Genomic DNA, 23,706 nt, shown 5'->3' with positions numbered 1-23,706 from the left:
CGAGTCTCGAACGTACGACCTTTAGAACATGAACCTGCGGCGTAACGCTCGCAGCTACAACAGCTTCTGTTAAGAACTTGATTGTTTTCTTATATCCAGGAACCTGTATATGTTTAAAGCCATTTTTTATAAAAACGGCTAGCGAGATACCCCTAATGTTTTGCACTTTTTTAATGCCCATCGGCCCCCATAATTTGAGCCCGGTCTCGTTCAAAAAGCGCTCGTCCGGATCGCGACCTTCCCTTGTAAGATAAGATAATAAGACCAAAATAGCTGCGGGGTCGTACCCATTTCGCTAGCATTCGTGTATAGAGACATGGTCGCTCAGTGTGCCTAAGGGTAGAGGGGGAAGGGGAATTAGCTTTCAGACGCGACCGCGTCTGTTGATACTAGTGGTGCATTATACCCTTGAGTACATACCCAAACAGGTTTCAGCTGGGGAAACCTGCGGCTTTGGTGTCAGGAGCACTTTTTCTACAACTTTTATCAGTATTTGGAGTATCTTGCTTTCGTTTTTCATAATACAGAAAAATGTTTTAGATAAATGAATGGTTCATAGGAGGCCATAATTTAATGTAATTAGTTTTTTTATATGTGACCGCATAGAGGACATACAGGGTCAGCGTTGGTCCTGCAACCCGCGCTCGCGCGAACTTGTAAAATGGCAACAGCGCATCACGGACACATTCCACTACAACCATGCACCGTCCCGGCATTCGGAGAGCTGCCAGCGATCGCTGGACAGCAGTGATGCCCAAACTTCGAGAATTTTGGGATGGTCTCTTTCAAATTAACGTCGCAAAGAGCTCGTCGCTAATAATTAACTCTGACACAAAGAAAACTTACAAGTGCAATGATGAGCACCAGTTGCGTACTGTACATATGTATATATTTATTCATATATCATGTTCTAGCTTTTATAAATGATATATATCGTTACTTAAAATTGTGTTTTCTTTGTGTCCGAGTTATTTATTTGTATAGTATTAACTTTGTAATTATTTTGTGTGTCGCTGTAAATATAAGTATTATTAGTAATAAATGTTTTATTAAAAGTAAAATCGAACCGTCAAGTCATACGAAATGCCGATAGAAGCAAATGTTTTGGAAATTTCATGACCCCACGGTATTATACAGGGTGTTCCAAAAATGCTGCGGTTCCTTGAAGGGGGTGACTCAAGGGGTGACTGCAAACAACTTTTTCCTTTGCGAAAATGTTCTCCGAGGTTTCGTTAACAAGATATTAACAAAAAGCATCGACCAATCAGAGCCCGAGTCTGGCGGCCGAGTTCCCGCGCTGTCGTGGCCGCGCGCCGCGCTGCGGCTACGAACAAGCAACTCGGCATGCATCGAAGGAAATTGCGTAGAATGGCAAATGAAAAAGACGTAACAAATAAAATCGAACATTTTGTCATGGCTTGTTTGGCATTTAGAGTGAATAATGAATAAAGGATAAATGGATGAAAATCATGTGTAACGTAAAAAGACGAATACAAAGGTTTTTTTTAGAAGAATCGAAAATAATAATTATTTGAAGTGGGAGGATAAGGAATACGTAAATTTCCTTGTGGTAACAACGTAGCCAGAAAAAGGTAATGTAACAGGAAATGAACGAAGAGTGATCATAGTTCGTTATTGTGATAAAAATCCATAATTCAATAACGGCCAACACTGTTGCTGATAACGAATAAGTCTGTTTAAATACCATTATGAAATATTTAGGTACGGAAATTTTGAGAATTATCGCCGGAAATAAGTCATAGCCTGCGTTAAATTTAAAAATTAATGATCACCAATAAAGTAACTAAAACTCACCCTTGTCGGAAATTCACCTGCAGCTTGAAAGCCTGGGTCACTGGGTCACTGAACCGATCCTGGCCATCGATGGACGAGCCCAGTGCACAGCTGGTCCCAGGTATGCGACACTACCCCAAGTTAAGGGTCTCAATGTCAGGTGCGTCCAGGTTAATGTACCGAATACTCACTTCACTGCACGGCTACCAACACTGATCACTTAATGTATTTTTCATGGAACGTGTTCCTACGTTTTAAAAATTGGTAGCCCCGAAAGGGGTCGATTGTTGTCAATTCAAAAACTGCTCCACGTGGCCACCGCCATTGTTGATGCATGCTTCAGCGCGGAGAATCAGTTGCCTTTGGACGTTCTGTAATGTTTGCGGCGTTATGTTCGCCACCGCTGCATGAATCAGCGCAACTGTTTCTTCAGGGGTATCCACCGGCTGACGATACACCTTATTCTGAAATAATTATTAAATTACCTTCAGGTAGCCCCAAAAGAAAAAATCCAGCGGATTCATATCCGGTGACCGTTTGGAGCCACGCAACGTGGGCCTCCTCTTCGCGGCCGCGGCCGATCCACCTGTCCTGAAAGGTTTCACCTCAACAAGCGCGGACATTCAAGGCGTAATGTGGCCCAGTTCCGTCATGCTGGTAGTTCATGTTCTGTCGGATCTCACATGGAATATCGTCCATAAGATCCGGCAGAACATGTTCTAAAACATTTTTATACGCTGGTCCGTCCAGCCTGTCTGGCAGAATGTACGGCCCAACGATAAAGTCGCCCAAATGCTGGTCCATAGGTTGATCGACCAACGGACTTGTGCGGCACGTGGACGAAGCGCTAGGAGATTTTCATCGCTCCACACATGAATATTGTGGGAATTGAAGCATCCTTCTCTGTCGAAAAGTGCTTCATCCGCCCGCAAAATGTATTTGGTGAACGACGGATTCCTTAGCATTTCTCCCAACAGCCACCTGGAATATTGAACCCGCTGGATGTAATCCCCGGCGTGCAAATGTTGCACCTGTACATATTTGTACGGATGCAACATGCGATCCCTGAGGATTCGGTGTACCGTCGTGCTGCTGACACTAGAACAAAATGCAAAAACATCCACTATTAGATGACATTTTTTTTCTTAATTAATAATAGGTGCTGTTATCTTGAACTGTGACTTACTTTAGGCGGCGGCTCAAGTCGCGCATACTGACAGTTGGGTCGGCTTCAACGGCGTCGATGATGCTCTCGATGGTGCCCAGATTTCGCGCCGCTGCGGGTCTGCCCACCTCGCTGCCTCGCGGCATCATGGACCCCGTCAAGAATAACCTCGGCACTAAACGGCGATATGTATCCTCGCTTGGCGTTCGGATCTGCGGATATTCCAGTGCAAATTCTCGTGCAGCAGCACTTGTATCCCCGTTGTTCCGGGCGTACACCCAGAACATCCTGTAATATTCTTGGGCCGCGAACATTTCTCCGACGTAATTGCTAGCGGACTGACAGGATTTTTTGGAAGCAACTTCCTCTACCCCCAAGTAGCTTCTCTCGGTCCATTATGAGTTAACCCCCACCAGGACAAGAGGCTTTAGGTAAAAAGAAGCCATCGCATTTTCGAAACACACGTGCTTTGCAGAAGTGCAACGAACGAACCATCGTACACTTTCACAAAAGCCCGCGCTCCGTCCTTTTACTGCCAATGTATCCATTGCTTCGAGGTAGGCAGCAGGCACCACGTGTTCCGGTTCGAAAGGGTCCGAAGAGAAGAGAAACAGAAAGTCTTCGAGTTGCTATAAAGAAGAAAATGCATACCATTCCTGTTACCCCATTCCGATACCCTGAGTTCACCTCTGCTACGAGGCGGAACCAATTAAGTCATAAATTATCCAGAAACTGTAGGAAACCGTTCTCTACCGCCGACTAGCGGGACAATACGGTCATAAACCACGACCCTGGTGAAATGCTCTGGCCGATCAGCCTGATTAACTTTAGGGAACTAGAATTTAAAAAGTATTATCCAACATCAATAACCCTCGGGGAGAGACACACGAAGAAAAGGGGTAGTCCGCTGACTGAACGTTGACCCGCCTGCGTCGTTCTCCCTATAAATTCGAAACAGATCCCTTATCTCTCGAGTATAAACACGCGCTCGAATTTCAAAACAAAAGCGCGCGTGACGTATTCCGTGCGAGAGAAGGTGGGCCTTGGGGAGGAGATATTGCTTTGAAGAGGGCCACTTCAAGACAGTGGCCGTTTGGGAAGGATACAGGTCCGATTGAAATTCGAGCATGTGTTTATACTCGTGAGATAAGGGATCTGCCACATTATGCCTTGAATGTCCGCGCTTATCGAGGTGAAACCTTTTAGGACAGGTGGATCGGCCGCGGCCGTGAAGAGTAGGCCCACGTTGCGTGGCCCCCACGGTCACCGGATATGAATCCGCTGGATTTTTTTTTGGAGCTACCTGAAGGTAATTTGATTATTGCTGTTACTGTTTACTTATTCTTGTTGTAGTTATTCTTTTTTTACTTACGTTTTGTATTTGTTGTACAACAATCATTTCAGAATGAGGTGTATCGTCAGCCGGTGGATACCCCTGAAGAAACAGTTGCGCTGATTCACGCAGCGGTGGCGAACATAACGCCGCAAACATTACAGAGCGTCCAAAGGCAACTGATTCTCCGCGCTGAAGCATGCATCAACAATGGCGGTGGGTATGTGGAGCAGTTCTTGAATTGGCAACAATCGGCCCATTTTGGAGCCCCCAATTTTTAAAACGTAGGAACAACACGTTCCATGAAAAATAAATTAAGTGATCAGTGTTAGTAGCCGTGCAGTGAAGTGAGTATTCGGTACATTAACCTGGACGCACCTGACATTGAGACCCTTAACTTGGGGTAGTGTCGCATAACTGGGACCAGCTGTGCACTGGGCTCGTCCATCGATGACCAGGATCGGTTCAGTGACCCAGTGACCCAGGTTTTCAAGCTGCAGGTGAATTTCCGACAAGGGTGGGTTTTGGTTTCTTTATTGGTGATCATTAATTTTTAAATTTAACGCAGGCTGTGGCTTATTTCCGGCGATAATTCTCAAAATTTCCGCACCTAAATATTTCTTAAGGGTTTTTAAACAGACTTATTTGTTATCAGCAACATTGTTGGCCGTTATTGAATTATGGATTTTTATCACAATAACGAACTACGATCACTTTTCGTTCATTTGCTGCTACATTACCTTTTTGTGGCTACGTTGTTAACACAAGGAAATTTACGTATTCCTTATCCTCCCAGTTCAAATAATTATTATTTTCGATTATTCTAAAAAAAAAACCTTTGTATTCGTCTTTTTACGTTACACATGATTTTCATCCATTTATCCTTTATTCATTATTCACTTTAAATGACAAACAAGCCGTGACAAAATGTTCGATTTTATTTGTTACGTCTTTTTCATTTGCCATTCTACGCAATTTCCTTAGATGTATGCCGAGTTGCTTGTTCGTAGCCGCAGCGCGGCGCGCGGCCACGACAGCGCCGGTACTCGGCCGCCAGACTCGGGCTCCGATTGGTCGGTGCTTTTTGTTAATATCTCGTTAACGAAACCTCGGAGAACATTTTCGCAAAGGAAAAAGTTGTTTGCAATTACCTCCTGAGTCACCCCGTTCAAGGAACCGCAGCATTTTTGGAACACCCTGTATTGGGGGACCTGCTCTGCACTGGAACCCCACAAGGAACCCAGCTATACAGGGTGTCCGCGGGAAGACTGGACAGCTGGATATCTCCTAAAGTACTGGAGATAAAAATTTAAAAAAAAAATGTAATTGAATGGTTCGAGGGGGCTAATTTATTAGGGGAGACGATTTTTTTTCGATTATTATTTTAAAAGATATGATGGTCAAGTTCGATTTTTCAAATGGAACTATTTTTTTTTAACACCTGAGTTGATAGTGCGTTCCAAGACAAATTCAATAAGCTTTAATGTATACACTTTATTTCCACTGGTCTTTAAGATATTGCGCTTGCAAAATTACTGATTTTCACTGGAAGAAAACCCTCTGAAATAGCAAGGACTGGGGACTGTCTTACTGGCGCCACGGGTGGCATTGCCTGTTGAAACTGATACCTACCTGCCAAAGGTCTGGGTTAGGGATTACAAGTCCAAAGTCTGGACAATTCTTTTCCTTCAGAAATGCTACTTAGGCAGGTACATCTGCGGTATCGAGAAGCGCATCGTTACTTTTATTTCGCACTTGCTTCTACGCTCGGATGGCCGGTTCTTTTGTGGTGGGATGCAAATCCGATTGGTTCTGATACAATCTGCTCCCTATGGTTGGAATTTAGTCTAGCAACTTTCACTCCTCCTAACCTAACCAATCGAACTTGCATCCCTCCCAAAAGAACCGGCCATCCGAGCGTAGAAGCAAGTGCGAAATGAAAGTAACGGTGCGCTTCTCGATACCGCAGATGTACCTACCTAAGTAGCATTTCTGACGGAAAAGAATTGTCCAGCTTTTGGGCCTGCGAACCCTGTCGTAGACCTTTGACAGGTAGGTATCCATTTCAACAGACAGCGCCACCCGTGGCGCCAGTAAGACCGTCCCCGGTCCTTGCTATTCCAGAGGGTTTCCTTCCAGTGAAAATCAGTAATTTTACAAGCGCAATATCTTAAAAACCAGTGGAAATAAAGTGTATACATTAAAGGTTATTGAATTTGTCTTGGAACGCACTATCAACTCAGGTCTTCAAAAAAAATAGTTCCATTTGAAAAACCGAACTTGACCATTGTATCTTTTAAAATAATAATCGAAAAAAAATCGTCTCGGCTAATAAATTAGCCCCCTCGAACCATTCAATTACATATTTTTTTAAATGTTTTATCTCCACTACTTTAGGAGATATCCAGCTGTCCAGTCTTCCCGCGGACACCCTGTATACTTACGCTACACGCCTAATAGCCCGCACCTACACTGCAGTTCTCCTCACTGATTCTACCCTTTGTAACAGTGTACCGCTGTTTCCTCACCGCTAGGCGCTGAAAAAGGCTGCCTTTGCAGCCCTAAGCTATTGCATTGTACTTTTCGCTTGAGACGTCGATGATCCACAGGTGCCGATCGAAAAGAGGGATTTTTATAAGTATGACTGTGGTTGAAAAATTAGACACCGAGTAAGTATTGGGATTAAAGCTAACTTTTAGAAAACACATTGCACTTTGTCACTGTTCCGAATTCACCTACCGATACATTGGTAAAGATAAACTGAAGTTATTAGTTGAATTATTCGTGTAGCTGCTCACGTGCGTTCTTAAAACGTTGTTCATGCACAGGAACGAGTATCGCATGTTATTGACCACTTATTAATCTTCTCAGCCATTGCTAACGTGAGATGTGGACCGTAGGATTGAGTCAGTTTAAATGTGCCTCAACGCTGCTGCACTCTCCTTCATGGTAATAGCGACTAAGCTTTCCGTGGCCTGAGGAAGAAGACGTTTTCGGCTCAGTGACGTTTTTACTATGGGAACCCCGACAATCGTGGTAACTTCACCCCCACCCCTTCAGCAGGAAAATTTCTCAGCGTAACATTCAGAGCATAATTTTAAAGATTCCTATTTCGATTGCCCACTTATACTGTCGCGGAGTAGATTGCACTCAATACTGTTGAACGAGGACCGAACACAGACAGCATTCAATGATTACTACTCACATGTGTAGTAGATCAATATATTCCCCCTTTATCATCAAAACATTTTTCTGGCCAGAAAACGTTGTTTGATTGCACAAGTATAACAGCATAATGCCCGTGCACCGAGTCGCGTCACAGTTCTAAACAAGGACGACACGTGACGGCGTTCTCATAAAACAGAGGCGGCAATAGCAAATAGCTAATAGATGTAACTGCTGCCCCTCTCGCGTGCATATTTTATTTACAAGCTGGTAACTCGGCTCGTTGAATAGGACGACATCATGGACGATTACGCCAGTAAGAAAATAGATCTTCGTGTAACGTCGAAATTCTTTGACCGGTGTAATCGCACCACGAATAATGGCTACGGAGTACGAAATGACTCAAGGCGATCAATAGACATTACCATTTTTCGCTTTGGCCGCTTTCGTGCATGTCTACTGCATCTCCCCAGTTATTCCAGTTTCGCCATGAAGAAGGAAGAGGTGGACAAACGATACTTGAGCAGTAACAAAGTGCTTTGCCGGTTCGCAGGTGTATGGCCGTATCAGACAAAGATAAGCAGAAAAGTCGCACGGACATTTGTGTACACTATTTCTCTGTCTGCCATCTACACCATGGTAAAAATGTTTCACAAACAGTTCTGGGTCATTCCACGCCAACTCGATCACTTTTTTTCCTCGATGTCTCGGATTTTGTTCAAACTTGAATATGTTGTAGTCCTCGTGAAATTAGTGGGGGGTTTAATTCACCATTTTGTCGATTTCGAGTTTGTTTAAAAAATACAGGGCCTTGAATTTTGTGATTTTGCCTATTTTCGTGAAAGTGGGTTGTACTTATGAATTTTTATTTGGGAAACTATTTGTCGGATTTAGTTGATTCTTACGACATTTTAATGTAGAAGGATCGGCCTTCCTGAATAAATTTTTTCTAGATAACAAAAATTAATTTTGCAACATTGAAAATTACAAATAAATTTTTATTTTGTAAATTCGGGTTCGAGGTCGCGATTTTAAAAATCCGAACAAAATACTACCATATTCCTTCAAGTGTTTTCTACAAAATAAGCCAATCCCCAAGGTGGTGCGGCTCCTATTAACGTCGCAGTGAAGTGGTGAATACGACGGTTCGCGCCGAATCAGGTAAGCGGACCCGGCGTCCCTTGCCCCTGTGACATTTCAGCTTATGGGTAGTCTCCTTCTCAGCTCCCAATAGGACATGTCATAAATGATGTTACTGTAGGGTACACTGAAACATTTAAAATTGTCATTTCTTCAATAATTCATTAAACGTATAAGCAGTCACTCGAAAATATTCATAGAATTTACTGGCGTCGTCTTGTAATTCTTTATACAATGTAGCAAATTCATCCACGCTTGGTGGACCCACAGCCTTCTCCTCTTTTCTACACTTTTTAATCTTTGCACATTTTCTTCGTCTTCATCTAAAATTAGCGCAAGTATTGCTAATTCTTCCATATCGTTCCGCGCCATAACTTTAATGCACTACCGACACAAAGTGGTGTTTCCAATGCGACAGGTGTCACGGTACTGACTGAAAGAATTGTACAGCAGGCTTGCAGAAATGTCTGAATTGGGACATACCGGGCCAGAGCAGGCCCCCTACACAGTTGTCAGTGAAATTAGGGACACCGCAGGGAGACGTAACGGACACCATACGGAGACGGAACGGAGACGGAACAGATATGTGTGCGCAGACCTTAATAGCGGAGCGTGCGCGCGACGCCGGGTCCGCTTACCTGATTCGGCGCGAACCGTCGTATTTACCACTTCACTGCGACGTTAATAGGAGCCGCACTACCCCGGGGATAGGCTTATTTTGTAGAAAACACTTGCAGGAATATGGTAGTATTTTTTTCGGATTTTTAAAATCGCGACCTCGAACCCGAATTTACAAAATAAAAATTTATTTGTAATTTTCAATGTTGCAAAATTAATTTTTGTGATCTAGAAAAAATTTATTCAGGAAGGCCGGATCCTTCTACATTAAAATGCCGTAAGAATTAACTAAATCTGACAAATAGTTTCCCAGATAAACATTCATATATACAACCCACTTTCGCGAAAATAGGCAAAAATCACAAAATTCAAGGCCCTGTATTTTTTAAACAAACTCGAAATCGACAAAATGGTGAATTAAACTGCCCTTAATTTCACGAGGACTACAACATATTCAAGTTTGAACAAAATCCGAGACATCGAGGGAAAAAAGTAATCGAGTTGGTCGGGAATGACTCTTCTGTCTTTAAAATCATCTTACTTTCACATTCGTTATTCCGGATCTTAATTGACTGATTTACTATCCAGCGTAAAAATACTGTATGTGTTATCGAACCTGTTGAAACTCTTAATTTACCAGTTGCCGTGCTATCGTCATTTACAGATTTTGAGGGTCATACTATTTTTCAGTCCGGATATCCTAATAGAGCAATGCCCCTTCCTTGTTGCAGCGAGCGGAATCTTAGTAAAGCTCGTTAATTACGCTCTGAACTATGACAAGGTGAGGAGATATTTGTCCACTGTACTCGTTTCTTCGCTGGTAGATGAAATTAACGGCATTACAGTTGGAGGGCCTTGTTAATGGCATGTATAGTGATTGGGATACAAATAGGCCACCAGCCGAGACCGAAATTATGGACGTTTATGGAAAAAGAGGAGTGTTTTTTACAATTGCCTATATGGGTATGTAAGATAAGTTACTCTCATTTTTGTGGGACGTCGCGGGAATGTTATTCGAAACAGACCTAGTTACATGTGACAGTTACAACTTCTTACTAGAATTACTTTCGGTGGTTAAAAATTTGAGTGGCGCCGGCGTGTTTCTAGGTAGAGCAATTGGCATACTGTACAATGTACCTAGGGGAGACCGGGGCAAAGTGGGATGAAAAATGTTTGAAGTCGAATAATTTTTTCCCCTTTCAATAAAGATGTGTGAAAATAGATTTATAATATAATTTGAACATTACTATTGATAAATGACGAATATCAATACTTAAAATAAACTTAAAGTATATTAAAATTCAACTTGAAAAGAAAATGCAAAATCGACCACTTTACCCCATATATGGGGTAAAGTGAGCTACTCCCTGGGGTAAAGTGAGCAGAAATAAAATACGTGTTTTAATGAAGGATATAATTATAAAATCAACTTTATTAGAATTGCTAAACTATTTAAACTATTTTTTAAAAAATATATTTCTTTAATACAAGTTTAATGTTAATAATTTGTACTTTGTATTTTCTTCTGAAAATGTATTTTTAAAGGAACTTTGTTTACATGAACAGTCTGACATATTATAAATAAAACAAATACATGCATAATTTTTAATAAAATACGTACTTATAATATCTAAATAAATTTTTCAACAAAAGCATATAGTTTTCTATCTAAATTTTTTTTTCAAATGGGCTTCAATAATTTTTGGCAGACAGGTTTCACATAAAAATAACAGGTTAGGTTATTGCGCACATCACTCGCGCATCTTTTCTTTGCAGCTCAGTTTACCCCGGTTTGCCCCGAAGGTGTACTCAGTGGAAAATTAATTATTTAATAATGTTAGGATTAATGTTTTCTCAAACGCGTGTACATGTATGTTTATAAGCTTGTTATAAACACGCAGAAAAAAAAATGGAGTTAAAATAACACATTTAAGACTCATTTATCCAAAAAGCTAAATTAAAAAAAAACAATTGGAAGTCTCTAAAACTTCATTTTTAATTTATTAAATGAATTTCCATTTTTCGATACCTGAATGTGCATAATTATCATTGTCGTATTACATACATTTATTACGTCACCAAAATTTGTAAATATATTCTATTGTTAAAGAATAAATTAAGGAAGCTCATTTTACCCCGGGGTTCACTTTGCCCCGGCCTCTCCTACGTGGTCTCGACGTATTTTCACGTTTCGATTTTCTGGGAAAGTTTGCTTGGTACGCTTTGTACCAGACTTTCCCGCAGAAGTGATCACTCGGAAAGGCCTGGCGGACTCAATGAAGCATTTTTCAGAACTTTGCACCGTTCAAAGCGTTAATAAGCATTCTGTCTCCCACTGAGACATGTCCTTTTTCTATTTCTTTCCTAGTGACCGCCCTGTTCGGCACGATCGTATTTATAATAATGCCTACTGCGGCCGGTATCGTGGAGTACTTCGCTCGGACTGAAAACGGAACGGTGTATAGATATTACATTTACCCGGCATATTATCCCTTCGACGAAGACAGATACTACATATGTTTCTGGACGCACATGGCGGTGGTAATATGTGTGGTTTCCATAGTGTACACCGCCTGTGACACATTATACATGTACGGCGTGCAGCATGCGTGCGGATTGTTGGCAGTTGCTGGGTAAGTTGTTCGTAGCAATCGATTTTCAATCAGAATTTAGGAGAAATAGTTGCCAGTTGGAGTGTCAGCGTTAATGCTCGTAGATATCGTTTCAAGATTGCGGTCGAGAATTACGCTTACAATGAAAATGAATCGGTTAAGACGATGGACCTAGCGTACAATAAAGTATGCTCCTCGATTCGCGGGCACAAACGCGCTCTGAGGTCGGTGAAACTGTTTTGCAAATCTCTCGGTAGATAATCTTTTCGAATGTTTAAGCAGATGAAAGTTATTTGTTGAGTGCTCATACTGTATAATTACAGGGTAAAAATAAACTTGGTCACATGTATCAATCAGTCGCCCCCTAATTGTATGCTTTCATGTTTCTTTTCGCGTCTCATCCACCTTTAACAATGCAGATTTATCCAGGATATCCATGAACTCCACTCGACTTATCTCGCAATTATAGTCGTGCTAGTGATCACAGCGTTCAGTATCACGCTAGTAAAGGTAAAGTGTTGATTCGTAGGAATGCATATTGTATAGTATTACCCACATGAAATTTTCTGCAATGGCCGTACAACGGATTGTTTGAGGTCAGATGTCACTAACGGAGGTGGGTTTTGAGTTCTACAAATACTTAGGATTTCTAGTGGTTCAGCTGATTCACCTGTTCTTCCTGACCAGTCAGGGGCAGTTCGTACAAAATGCCTACGATGAACTTTACAACGAAATGTTAGTATTGAATTCAGTAGTGAGCCTACGTGAGCGGGACTTTCAATCTGTCGGGGTTGCGTGACCGTTCTGACCCTGTTTGCAGGTACGGGGGACATTGGTACAACAGTTCGTGCAAGACGCAAATGCTGTACCTACTGGCATTAAGGGGAAGCCTAACTGCTCCCGTTTTGACGGCCGGCGGTCTTCTGCCGCTAACCCTGGAAACCTTTGCAGAGGTAATTTTTTAACTGCTAGGAAGCGACATTAATCTGATAGGTGACATACTTATATTTTACTCTCAGGTGTTGAAAGCGTCCGTCTCGTACTTTACGGTATTGAAGTCCCAATAATCGGCGGAACATTTGAAATTAGACGACAATACGAGATGCATCTTGTAAACACATCAAGCGAATACGTTTTAAAGTCATACATGACTCATGTTATATTTGATTAAGATAATTAATTGCATTTGTACTGAATGTACAAGAATGTTAGTAAAGAGAGTAAGAGAAGTAATATTATCCTGTGGCTGCGAGAAGAACTGCATCTACACGAGCTTCGAATTGATTATTAACGGTACGCGTTGCATATTACGAGATCGATGGGAAATTTGACAATAATACAACTTGCATGGGACAGCAATGGGATTCTTACGCGAATTAACGAGCTCGCGGGAAATGAAGTGCATTCGGTGCCTTAGCAAAGAGGAGATATAATAAGAGGTGTCGCTCGACAAGGACAGACATAAACTAGGGAAATCACTAGACAATCAATTTAAATGCCCATTTGGCAATAATCAGCAAATTGCGGTAAGGTACTTTTAGTCGATTTGAATATCCCGCTCGAATAGACAACCAATTTAAATGCCAAGGTCAAGTAAGGACGTCAAAGGTTCCGCCCGGAGTGACGCCTCTTATTATATCCCCTCTTTGTCCTTAGAACGAGATTCGGTTCCCGACCCGGAGCCCGACCTCCATGATGTTTACCAGAGCCGCGCGGAAGGGGAGTTCGAAAGCCAACAATAACACGGGCGTGCAACGGATAAGGAAAACTGTAGTAGTGCGCGGTGCAGGCTCATAGGTAATAACCCTCTAGTGCATACGGCTGCCTTAAGGCGGGCACCTGTTTAATCCAGGGGTTGGGAATTCTCATTTGCCAGCCCTAAAAGTAGTGACACAGCGCACATATTGGTCTAAGAAACATGTCAATCTGACGTTTCGATTTGACAGAAATCTAGTTTGAAGTGCATTTTTGAGCTACACACGCTGCGAAAATTATTATTATTATTATTATTATTTCCTCTAGATTGAAAACAGACATCGGATTCGGTGTTTTCATCTCCAAATTAAAGTAGTCTAATTTTTCCAACTGAATTCAAAATCTTTGCACTAGAGGGTTAAGGCGGCCACACACGCTCCAGCCAGCCTGTCTGTTTGGCCTGCGCAGGCCGGACGACGTGCAGTTACTGCTGCGTGTCGTCCCCAAAGAGGACGGTAGCCTGCGGCCTTGCGGCGATTACAGGGATCTGAAGGGATCTGGGTTTTCTTGAAGACAGACTTGGTGCAAGCGTACCACCAAATTCCCGTTGCCTCCTAAGACGTGCAGAATACGGTCAGTACGACGCCGTTCGACCTTTTCGATGCGTTGGGCACGATGTTCGGGTTGCGCAACGTGGCCCAAACATGCCAGCGTTTCGTGGACGAGATCACGTGCGGTCTCGACTTCGTCTACGCGTATATCGACGATTTCTTAATAGCGTCCGTGGACGAGGAAATGCATTAGCAACATCTAAACACATTGTTCGAGCGTCTAAATAAATACGGGGTAGTCGTCAATCCCGCGAAATGCGTATTCAGTGTGGAGGAAATCACTTTCCTCGGGTATTCGGTCAGCGACCAGGGAATTAAGCCTGTACCGAAACGCGGCGTGGCTATCGAAGGCTTTCCAAAGCCCAGTACGATAAAGGAGTTGCGTAGATTTTTAGGGATGATCAACTTTTATCGTCGTTTCATACCCGCCGCAGCGAGGATTTTAAGTCCATTAAGCGACCTATTGAAGGGGTCGAAGAAGGGCAACACCCCGGTTACGTGGACCGCGGACGCAGAAGGCGCGTTCCGCGAACCGAAACGCGCTTTGGCAGGCGCTGCACTTTTGGCTCACCCGGCACCCGGCGCCCCGATATGCGAGGTCGTCGACGCGTCCTCTTCGGCGATGGGCGCAGGGTTGCAATTTCGGTACCTTGATTATATCGGTCAGTTCGCAACTGACATACGGTACATCAAGGGCATCGATAATATCGTGACCGATGCGTTGTCGCGGATAGAAGCAATTTCGGGTAGCGTAGACTTAAAAACACTTGAATCGGCACAAGCGGAAGATAATGAACTTCGCGAAACACTCGCGTCCGGGGCCGGTACTTTACAACTTAAAAGAGTGCATTTTCCTGAACACGGCGTTGCTATTTATTGCGACATAACGGGGGACGTGGTGAGACCATACGTGCCCGCAGTTTTGAGACGTTGCGAGTTCGATTCTTTTCACGGGCTTCGCAAAAGCTGATAACGGACTGTTTCGTTTGGCCGTCCTTAAACAAGGACAGTCGCGAATGTACGCGCCTTTGTATCCCATGCCAGCGGTGTAAAGTCACGCGTCATGTGAAATCAACCGTGGGGAACTTCGCGACTTCAGCTGGCCGATTCGAGCATTTAAACATAGACCAGCGAAGCCCCGATGGGCGGTTCGAGGGCCCGAGCATCCATAGCGTTTTCTACGAGCCGCGTGGAAGGGATGCTCGAAGCCAATGAAGCAGCGGGCATGTAACGACTCTTGCGCACTGGATCAGGCCGCGGGCTATTCGAATCACGCCGTGGAAAATGCATCCACTGAATTAATTGAAATAAATGCAACTGTTGCGTCAAAAAGAAGCCGAAATCGAGAGCTTGCACAACAGACTACTGTCAAATCCAAATAAACGCCCAGACTGTGCCAGCGGTTCGGGTGGCCCCTCGTTAGAAGGTGTCTTCGGTCAGATCCAGACCATCATCCGCGAGATGATGGAATAACTTAACGCGACCCCACCGACAGCGTACAATATCGCCACACCAGCGTCCTCCCGTTTTGAGAGAAAGCCATTAATACATAATAATTATTCCGCGGACCAGGATCCATCATCTCAAGTGACCCTGCGAGATGCCATTGAAACAGTCCCGTATTTTAATGGACATAACATGCCTGCGTTGCAACGTGCGAGAGTCTGCAATAGGGCTAAGGCTCTGGTTTCCCCGTAAGCTGAACCCCAGCTAACGAGGCTGCTGCGTAATAAATTACAGGAACATGCATACTTGGCCATTGACGGTCGGGCCTTTGACTCTGTAAGTGACTTAAGGAAACTACTCAAATGCATCTTCTCTCCTGCTGAAACGCCAGACCACTAACCGGGAAATCTACATACATACTACATTACATTTCTCGTGTCAAGGATTTTCGATTCGCCGTCCTGGATGAAGACCAATTATTCTATCAAGATTTCTCACGAAATCGCTGACCTGGTTCGATTGGCCTTAGACTCATTCATGGATGATCTTCCACCTTCTGTGAGAACGAGTTTACAATTACACGCCTTGCACACACTGGAAGAAGCATTCAATCCAAGCCGTTCTCGTAGAGAAGCAAATCAACAGAGATGGTCTACGATTTACCGAACAGAAGATTGCCAAATTAACCTGCCAACTTTGTGACAGAATAGGACACGACGCACGATCATGTCGGAGTAACCAAGGTATTGTCCCGCAACCTCCTGTGAGGAACCCATCAAATCGTGTGGCGGGACACGGCTGCCGAGCACACAAACCCCTCCTCCCCTACTGAGGCAAAACCCGGCCTCTGCCTCAATGACCAACACAGATACACATCTGCAGTTATTGTACAAAGGCCGGACACGTGATCTCGGAGTGCAGGAAACGCATCTTTAACAACGGAAGGAACCCTGGAAACTTTCGGGAAAGAGACAGGGGAAACGTACGTCCTGCCTCACGGGCGGCAATGCATGCGAACCATGGAGTAGGCCAAGCAGGAACGTAACCAATTATAATGCAACACGAGATACCAACGCTACAGCACGGATAGCCATCATACATCTAAAACCAGATGGTAAAGTTCCATCGGTAATTATTCTATCACCGGAAGTGATAATTGACACTGACTCAGAACTGAATTTGCTGAAAAATCAGGCCGTAAAACATTCTCAAGACATCAACGCTAACCACAAAATGCAACTAAAAGGTATCGCAAAGGATCTGGTCTTCAGCCTTGGTAGCATAAGGGTAACCCCACATCAATCAAAATCGTCGACGCATTCATCAAACGATTCCTTTGTCACTTCGGAGCTCCTAGAGCCGTCCTCATTGATCAAGGGGCAAATTTCAATAGCGCTTTTATGAAAGCAGTTGCATGCGCATTTAAAATTCAGTAATACCACTCATTCAGTGAACCACCGCCTATCACCCGCAAACTAACGGCTGTCTAGAAAGATCGCACTTCGTTTTAATAGACTATCTAAAACTTTTCATGAGTATAGTGACTGGGGTGAATGGACCGACCTGGCCGCGCTTTCGTATAACACAAGTGTCCACGAGGATACTGGGTATACTGCACATGAACTAGTATTCGGAAAACTGGCTTAGGTACCCAGTCGGAATTCGGTACCCGAGAATTTTGAAAAGTAAACATAAAATGGCTGTCTCTCGAAATTAAGCACAATGGTAAACAAACTGCAAACAGCTGCAGCACGAAATTTGGATCAGCGAAATTAAGTTATAAAAAAAATTACGATCGACGCCTTCACGAGGAGTCCTTCCCACCCGGTGATTCAGTCTTTGACTCAATAGAACCGCAAAGAGGAAAATTTGGAAATCAGTACTTTGGTCCGCACACTATATTAGAAGTAATACATTCACATAATTTGAAAATATCATGGATGGACAGCTCTAAAATACTATATGCAAATAAAGCGCGCCTTTCCCGCGTGCGCGAGAGTCCCGGTTAGGCACGAAGTAATACTGAAATAAAGTGTTGTAGTAATATTTTCGCCCGCAGATTGATCGTTATCACAAACAGACGTTGCGTCCTTCCTACCTAAAGTCCTTTTAGCGACCACGATCACTGAAGCGTCTCCAGTCATTGAGACAATCACCCTCGACGATTTCCCCGCAGCAAACACTGGTCCTTATTCCACCGCCTCCATACCAGTCACCTGCAGCTGACTAGCTCGCACACCAACAGAGGCCGTCAACACCCCAACCTCCGCGTGGCCTAGTTCCTTCCGCCATCCCGCGGATGTGAAGAAAGTTTAGATACCAGATCAACAACAAAAATCCCTGACCACGAAATGCTGACATCAGAATTTCTAAGCTGGATCGATGACCAATGTAAGGATAGCCAAGACTTTCTGGCCTGATCTTGCTGGCCGAGGATTGAGCCCTCCGAAACACCTTCGCGACTATATACGTTTTCTACATTCATCACCACATAAGTTGCATATTCCTGTTTGGAAATATTTTTTTTGTTTAAATACTAACAATATGTTCAAAATACGTCCTTCACTATAGAATTTAGGTTAAGTTTTAAAGATGAGTCTGTATGCACTGAACATGATAGTGTAGAATTCAACCACGCGATCAGTGATTCGTGCACAATAGAGGTAATCCGGACTAATGCCTCTGAGCGTGGAAGCGAGAACCTTTGCATCGAATCATGGTACATAATCACTCGGAACCAGTTGATTTTACTTCGATGTAAAATTGTAATATTCAAGATAGTAATTATCGGACTATGAGACTCTTCATCGTTCTGAGATTTCGTTTCTCCAGCTGCACCGAATCCACATTGTTATTATTGTTTCTTCATCTGCAGATGCTTTATGCTGAGTATGTAATCGCCTTTATATCCGATTGTGTGACCTCAACGTCACAATCGTGGACGCGGTACCTTGGTATTTTATCCCCATCCATGGTGAAGGTGTCGATCCGTTTCGCATCCTCACATTTCCGCCACACAACGCGATCTGGCGTTGGGGGGGGGGGGGTGCTTATAGTTTTGGGCAGCCTCTTCAGGGTTTTGCCGGCCGCCCCCGCTCGGCTTATCTTAACTACAACGGGCCGGGAGAGAAAAAACGCGGTGTCGTGGGGCGGGGGCGCCCCCGCCCTAGTATGAGCAGCGACCCCGGAAGGGCGTGACGTGCTCGTGTGACCCGCACGCGTCACCCGGAGTTGGAAGTTTGGAGTTTTCTCCCAGGAGGGAGTATGGCAGCGTGAGCGCGGACGCCTTCTCCATGACGCCTGCGCCCGAACGACTCCCCTCGGGAAAGGCCCTGAATTAGGGGGCATAAGCGCGGGGAATACTTATACGCATCCGCGGGGGAGTCATACGAATGTAATCGCTAGTTTGATCTCGCCAAAATCCTCCCTCCGGATGCGGCTCCCCGCGCCAGGACTGGTCACCTTGGTGGTTTTAGTGGGTTCGAGTCCCACATAACCCCTGACCCTCCCCCGAGGGTTAGGGGTATCCGTGGGGATTTCCACCAAGTCAAAAAAAAAAAAAAAAAAAACGGGTGCTATGCGGTCGCACACGCGTGGGTGTCGCGCTGACCTATTGCTCTGTATTGCGCTAATCCGCGTGTGGGCGTAGGTTTTTTGAGACGAGTTGGGGAAAACTCTTTGCGTATTCTGCTGACTGCACTTTTTCTACGTACCATGGACGGAACCGGGCTCTGAAATTCCAAATGATCAAGGGAATTACAGCCGGGGGTGTACGAGTCTGCGTGTGGGGTTGTATAGCGATGAGACTGCATGTCCATATTACCGCGATAGGAAATACGCTGGAAAAAGTAGTGGTAGGCAAGAATTATACTGCTGGAATTGCGGCGTGAAGGGACACGACGGGAAGACTTGTAGAGAAAGGGACAAATTTCAACGTAGAACTGGATCATCGATGATTTCTTCTGCCGGACCAAGCAAATCTTTAAATTACTAGAACGCTCATCGCAACGGCGAGTCGGTGAGTGTTTCAGAAAGGGATCGCCCAAAAACAACCAGGTTCACCGACAAAAAGAACGAAGATTAATCAAGGAGGCACCAACACCGAGGATCGGGGTCAACGTCCCGGAACTGGAAATCGGACAAGGGGAGTTTATCATAGACGGAGGAGGCAGCTAGGCACAGCAACAGCGCCATCTGAGGTCCAGAATTACCAAGCAATTGCCTAGCAGACGGCGAAATCTGCTGTCGATCTGCTGTCCATCTGACATCAGGCACTGCACCTCAGGCTCTGCACATCAGAACGCAGCCAAATGCGGACACAGACTGCTGCAGTTCTGACGTCAGATTCTGCGCTCTCGTGCCAGACCCTGCTCCCAATCTGATGTCAGATTGGAGACAGATGGTTATCAGGGTAGTTCTGCACAAACTGAAATCTAATAAAATACTCCAATAGTGTGTCGTGCTACCAAGTATCAATATCAACAACGTATATTCTGTTTATAAAGTGAATTTGACAATATTTTAACAAACAGTGGTATGTATTTATTTTCTTTCCCACAATTTTTCCTGTGGTTTTGTCGTAGTCATATTGCTCATTAATAGCCATTTCATCGTTCGATAGTATACAAAATCTATCAGTTGCTTCCATATTTTCAACTTTGTGACGTAGAAGCTGTAAGACAACCGAGAAAATTCCGAAATTTAATTTAAAATCTTGAATTCTTCGCATAAGAGTACTGTAAGATGTGGCGTGAGATAAATAAATGAATTTCAAGAAACGAGAGTCCTTCTTTACCATAAAATGACAAAAGTAGTTTATTCAAAATAAAGGGTTTGACGCTTGGTCGATAAGAAAGAGAATTAGACGCTTCGGTCGGTATTAAAGTAACGAAAATTACGCTTGGTCGATAAGAAATAGGATTTGACGCTTCGGTTGGTATTAAAGTAACGAAAATTACGCTTGGTCGATAAGAAATTAGGATTTGACCCTTAGGCGGGTAGGGCTGAACGCAAAGATTCATTTTCGACGATCTCGGTATATAATGGTTAATTAATTAGTTAAGTAGTGCGATGCTAGATCGCTAATTTAACAAGAGTCTCAACGCTAGGTCGGTAATATAAATATAATACAAGGAGCGACGCTAGGTCGGAGAGTAATGTTTAAGTTGGGAGATCGAGAGGTTTCCTTCTTTAGTAAGTGTATTGGCTTCCAGTTGCCTATCAGCTTGCCCACGCTTTCTAGGATGGAAGTTTATGGAATTGACGTCCTTCCTTCAAATTGGTAGTGTCTTCTGGTGCCTATCAGCTGGCCCGCGCTTGGAAGACGTGCTTGAAAGGGCTAGTTAAAGCGACTTCGGAATTGAATTTGAAGGGCTAGTTAAAGCGACTTCGGAATTTGGAGTTGAAGGGCTAGTTAAAGCGACTTTGAAATGGAAATTGAAAGGCTAGTTAAAGCGACTTCGGAATTTGGAGTTGAGGGGCTAGTTAAAGCGACTTCGAAATGGAATTTGAAGGGCTAGTTAAAGCGACTTCGAAATGGAATTTGAAGGGCTAGTTAAAGCGACTTCGAAATGGAATTTGAAGGGCTAGTTAAAGCGACTTCGAAATGGAATTTGAAGGGCTAGTTAAAGCGACTTCGAAATGGAATTTGAAGGGCTAGTTAAAGCGACTTCGGATTTGAAGGTTTGGATAAGGACGTCGATTTAAAATATACTGAGCGGCTACTGTTCGGTTTGTTGGCAAAACCAAGTCTGAATTTAGGCTGCTAGCGCGCCTGTATTTATACGGTTTGGCGAGACTTTGCTCTCGCCAATCACTTGCTGCGCGAACTCGTGCACCAATTAGAATTAGCATCCGGTTCCCGCCGGTCGCGCACTACGCTGGGTTTATTCGGCGTCCGGTTAAACGTGCGGTCTACGCAAGCGCGCTTGGTTCGTTCGCGGTACTGAGTTCGTCGTTTGAAATGGGCGCTACTGCGCATGAGTTGCGCGTTCGCTAGTACACTGTCTCTCATTCCATATCGTAGCGCTCGCAAGTCCTTAATACTAATATGGCAAAACAATGATTAATATGAAATATTAACGAAAAAATTTATGGCGGTAGGTAGCGGTACGTTACACGAATGTATTCATACAATCTTTAAAATCACATAACATTTTTAAAATATATACACTTGTATATACATTTATAAATATAATATTGTCTAACTATACTAAAATTGACTTCATACGGCAATAATACACCAGCGAGTTCTGTCGGTATAGATTCATCTGTATACATACTGTTGTCAAATAAAATCAACATTTTATCAGTGACATTATAATTCGAGCATTTTATATTTTTATTATTTAACTCTAACTTAATTCGCGTAAGTGCGGCCACCGTTTCTGCCTTCAATCTGTTCCTATTATTTGTTTTTATATTTGTGACAGTTGAAAAAATCTCTCAACATCAGCGTTCGAATGGGGTAGAGACAAGCACAACTGTGCCAGCTTGCATGTATTTTTGAATTCATATTTGGCCTCTCATAACGGTAAAGTTTTAATAATGCCAATTTTGTGCCAGAATTGAGGTATACCTAAAGCTTTTAACTTGTCTTTTACCTCGTGTGAAAAATAGGCTGACAATAATTGCCACTCATTAAACACATGCGCGGAATTAAATTTCGATTCGAATTTGCTTAATATACACTTTAACTGTTCACACTCATAGGGAATAATACGTAAAGCTACGTGCGGGTGTAAAAATTGCAATGAGTTTAGAATTCTTTCATTAAAAGGCAATTTAATTGCAGTTATGAAGGCGGTTTTATAAAATTGTTGTATGTGTCCATAAAATTCTATAATTTTTCCGTCATTTTGTAAATCACTGTTTTCAATTCCCGTAATTATTTCCATAGATTCTGCACCAAAAAAAAATTTTTTTTAATGGAAGTAAATAATCTTCGTTATCCACGTCTATTTTCCAAAAATTGGATGCCCGAACATATTCATTTCTTATGAAATGGAATGGATTAGAACTGCCGAGCCCTGGAACGATGCATTCAATTTTGTAAATATTTTTAGTACATATTTAAAAAATTCCAAGTACGCTTTACTATATGGACAATTAAAATATTCGAGTAATTCCTCTGCGAATGTCTTTTCCTATTGCTCCCTCCGCAAAGACACAAAATAAGACTCTCCACTGATTTAAAATTTAGGAAACACATTCCAATAGCGCAAGCCATCTGGTTCTAGATGGCTGCACAATTTTTCTCCTTGGAACATTCAGGATGTCCTGCGTTTCTTCTAAAAAGCACTGTCGTTTCGGACTTTACAAAAAATATTTATAAACTGAATGAACAAACTTTTCTATTTCCTTTGGTAACTTATTGCACGCATGGCAAGCAACCAAGTGCATTGAATGGCATTGTTAGTGGTTAAAATAGTTATTAGTTTAGTTTTAACTCTTTATAAGGTAGCTTTAAGTAGGTTCAAGGTAATTGTAGCTAGGTTTAATTAAGTGTAAGTAGAATTCTAGATTTTTAACCAGCACGAGTATCACCACCGGTATTTTTAGTTTATTAACTGAGAGTTGGACAATAAACCTGCGCACTGCACTTTTATTCGTTGTAGGCTATACTTAACAGCACAAAGAAACCGAGTCTCACTTTTAGAGAATAAAGTCGATGGTTTTGTTTTGAGGTTAGAAAGGTTTGCGAAGTTAACGACTCCAGGAGACTGACTGACTCGAGTATTCGCGATCGCAGTCGGCGCTCGCGAGAGAGAGAGAGAGAGAGTGGGGAGAAAGCAATTGTTGCCGCGACAATCGACGAGATGGTGACACCGTTAACTTTTCACCCCAAACCAGAAAGAGCGCGTGCAGTGTCGAGCAAGTTAATCTATTCTTAACAACTAAAACAATGTAGAACTTAGATCTAATATTTACAATATATACAGTGCTAAACAGGCATATACATGCGAATACACAAATCTTTTCATTATCGCTCAATAACCGCGACTTGAATGAATTGTTCATCCCCATCATTACATTCGCATTGTCAGCGCAGAAACCAACAATATTTTCTACATTCAAGTTATATTTACGTAAGGAATGTAGAAAACGATCATATAAATTTTCTGCCGT

General features: G+C 43.1%; 2 protein-coding genes and 1 long non-coding RNA gene across 3 annotated transcripts in view; 2 read left to right on the top strand and 1 right to left on the bottom strand.

Annotated features, from left to right (window-relative positions):
* LOC143367127 (uncharacterized) overlaps positions 1–23,706 on the top strand; it is a 277,661-nt gene that overhangs the window by 248,756 nt on the left and 5,199 nt on the right. The window lies entirely within an intron of this gene.
* Positions 2,085–3,273, bottom strand: LOC143367224 (uncharacterized). Its single transcript, XM_076808850.1, has 4 exons — positions 2,981–3,273; positions 2,564–2,892; positions 2,416–2,513; positions 2,085–2,258 (listed from the first exon to the last, which is right to left on the bottom strand). Exons 1-4 carry the CDS (start codon positions 3,271–3,273, stop codon positions 2,085–2,087), a joined length of 894 nt encoding a protein of 297 aa, XP_076664965.1.
* LOC143367223 (uncharacterized) lies at positions 7,947–13,056 on the top strand. Its single transcript, XM_076808848.1, has 8 exons — positions 7,947–8,096; positions 9,880–9,996; positions 10,061–10,178; positions 11,584–11,848; positions 12,247–12,337; positions 12,429–12,562; positions 12,648–12,780; positions 12,847–13,056. The coding sequence occupies exons 1-8, from the start codon at positions 7,947–7,949 to the stop codon at positions 12,892–12,894; spliced, it is 1,056 nt and encodes a 351-aa protein (XP_076664963.1). The 3' UTR covers positions 12,895–13,056.

Source organism: Andrena cerasifolii, chromosome 3 (assembly GCF_050908995.1).
Source record: "Andrena cerasifolii isolate SP2316 chromosome 3, iyAndCera1_principal, whole genome shotgun sequence".
In the NCBI taxonomy this organism is placed as follows: domain Eukaryota; kingdom Metazoa; phylum Arthropoda; class Insecta; order Hymenoptera; family Andrenidae; genus Andrena; species Andrena cerasifolii.
This window is presented reverse-complemented; position numbering and strand designations above follow the sequence as displayed.

What these genes read in the sequence shown, in the direction of transcription:
- LOC143367224 (XM_076808850.1), bottom strand. Translation starts at nt 3,273, where the DNA reads ATGTTCGCGGCCCAAGAATATTACAGGATGTTCTGGGTGTACGCCCGG. An exon ending in GGCGACTTTATCGTTGGGCC is followed by an intron (nt 2,514 to 2,563) that starts GTACATTCTGCC and finishes AAAATGTTTTAG; the next exon opens with AACATGTTCTGCCGGATCTT. An exon ending in GGCCACATTACGCCTTGAAT is followed by an intron (nt 2,259 to 2,415) that starts GTCCGCGCTTGT and finishes TAATTATTTCAG; the next exon opens with AATAAGGTGTATCGTCAGCC.
- LOC143367223 (XM_076808848.1), top strand. Translation starts at nt 7,947, where the DNA reads ATGAAGAAGGAAGAGGTGGACAAACGATACTTGAGCAGTAACAAAGTG. An exon ending in TGTCTGCCATCTACACCATG is followed by an intron (nt 8,097 to 9,879) that starts GTAAAAATGTTT and finishes CGTCATTTACAG; the next exon opens with ATTTTGAGGGTCATACTATT. An exon ending in CCCTGGAAACCTTTGCAGAG is followed by an intron (nt 12,781 to 12,846) that starts GTAATTTTTTAA and finishes TTTTACTCTCAG; the next exon opens with GTGTTGAAAGCGTCCGTCTC.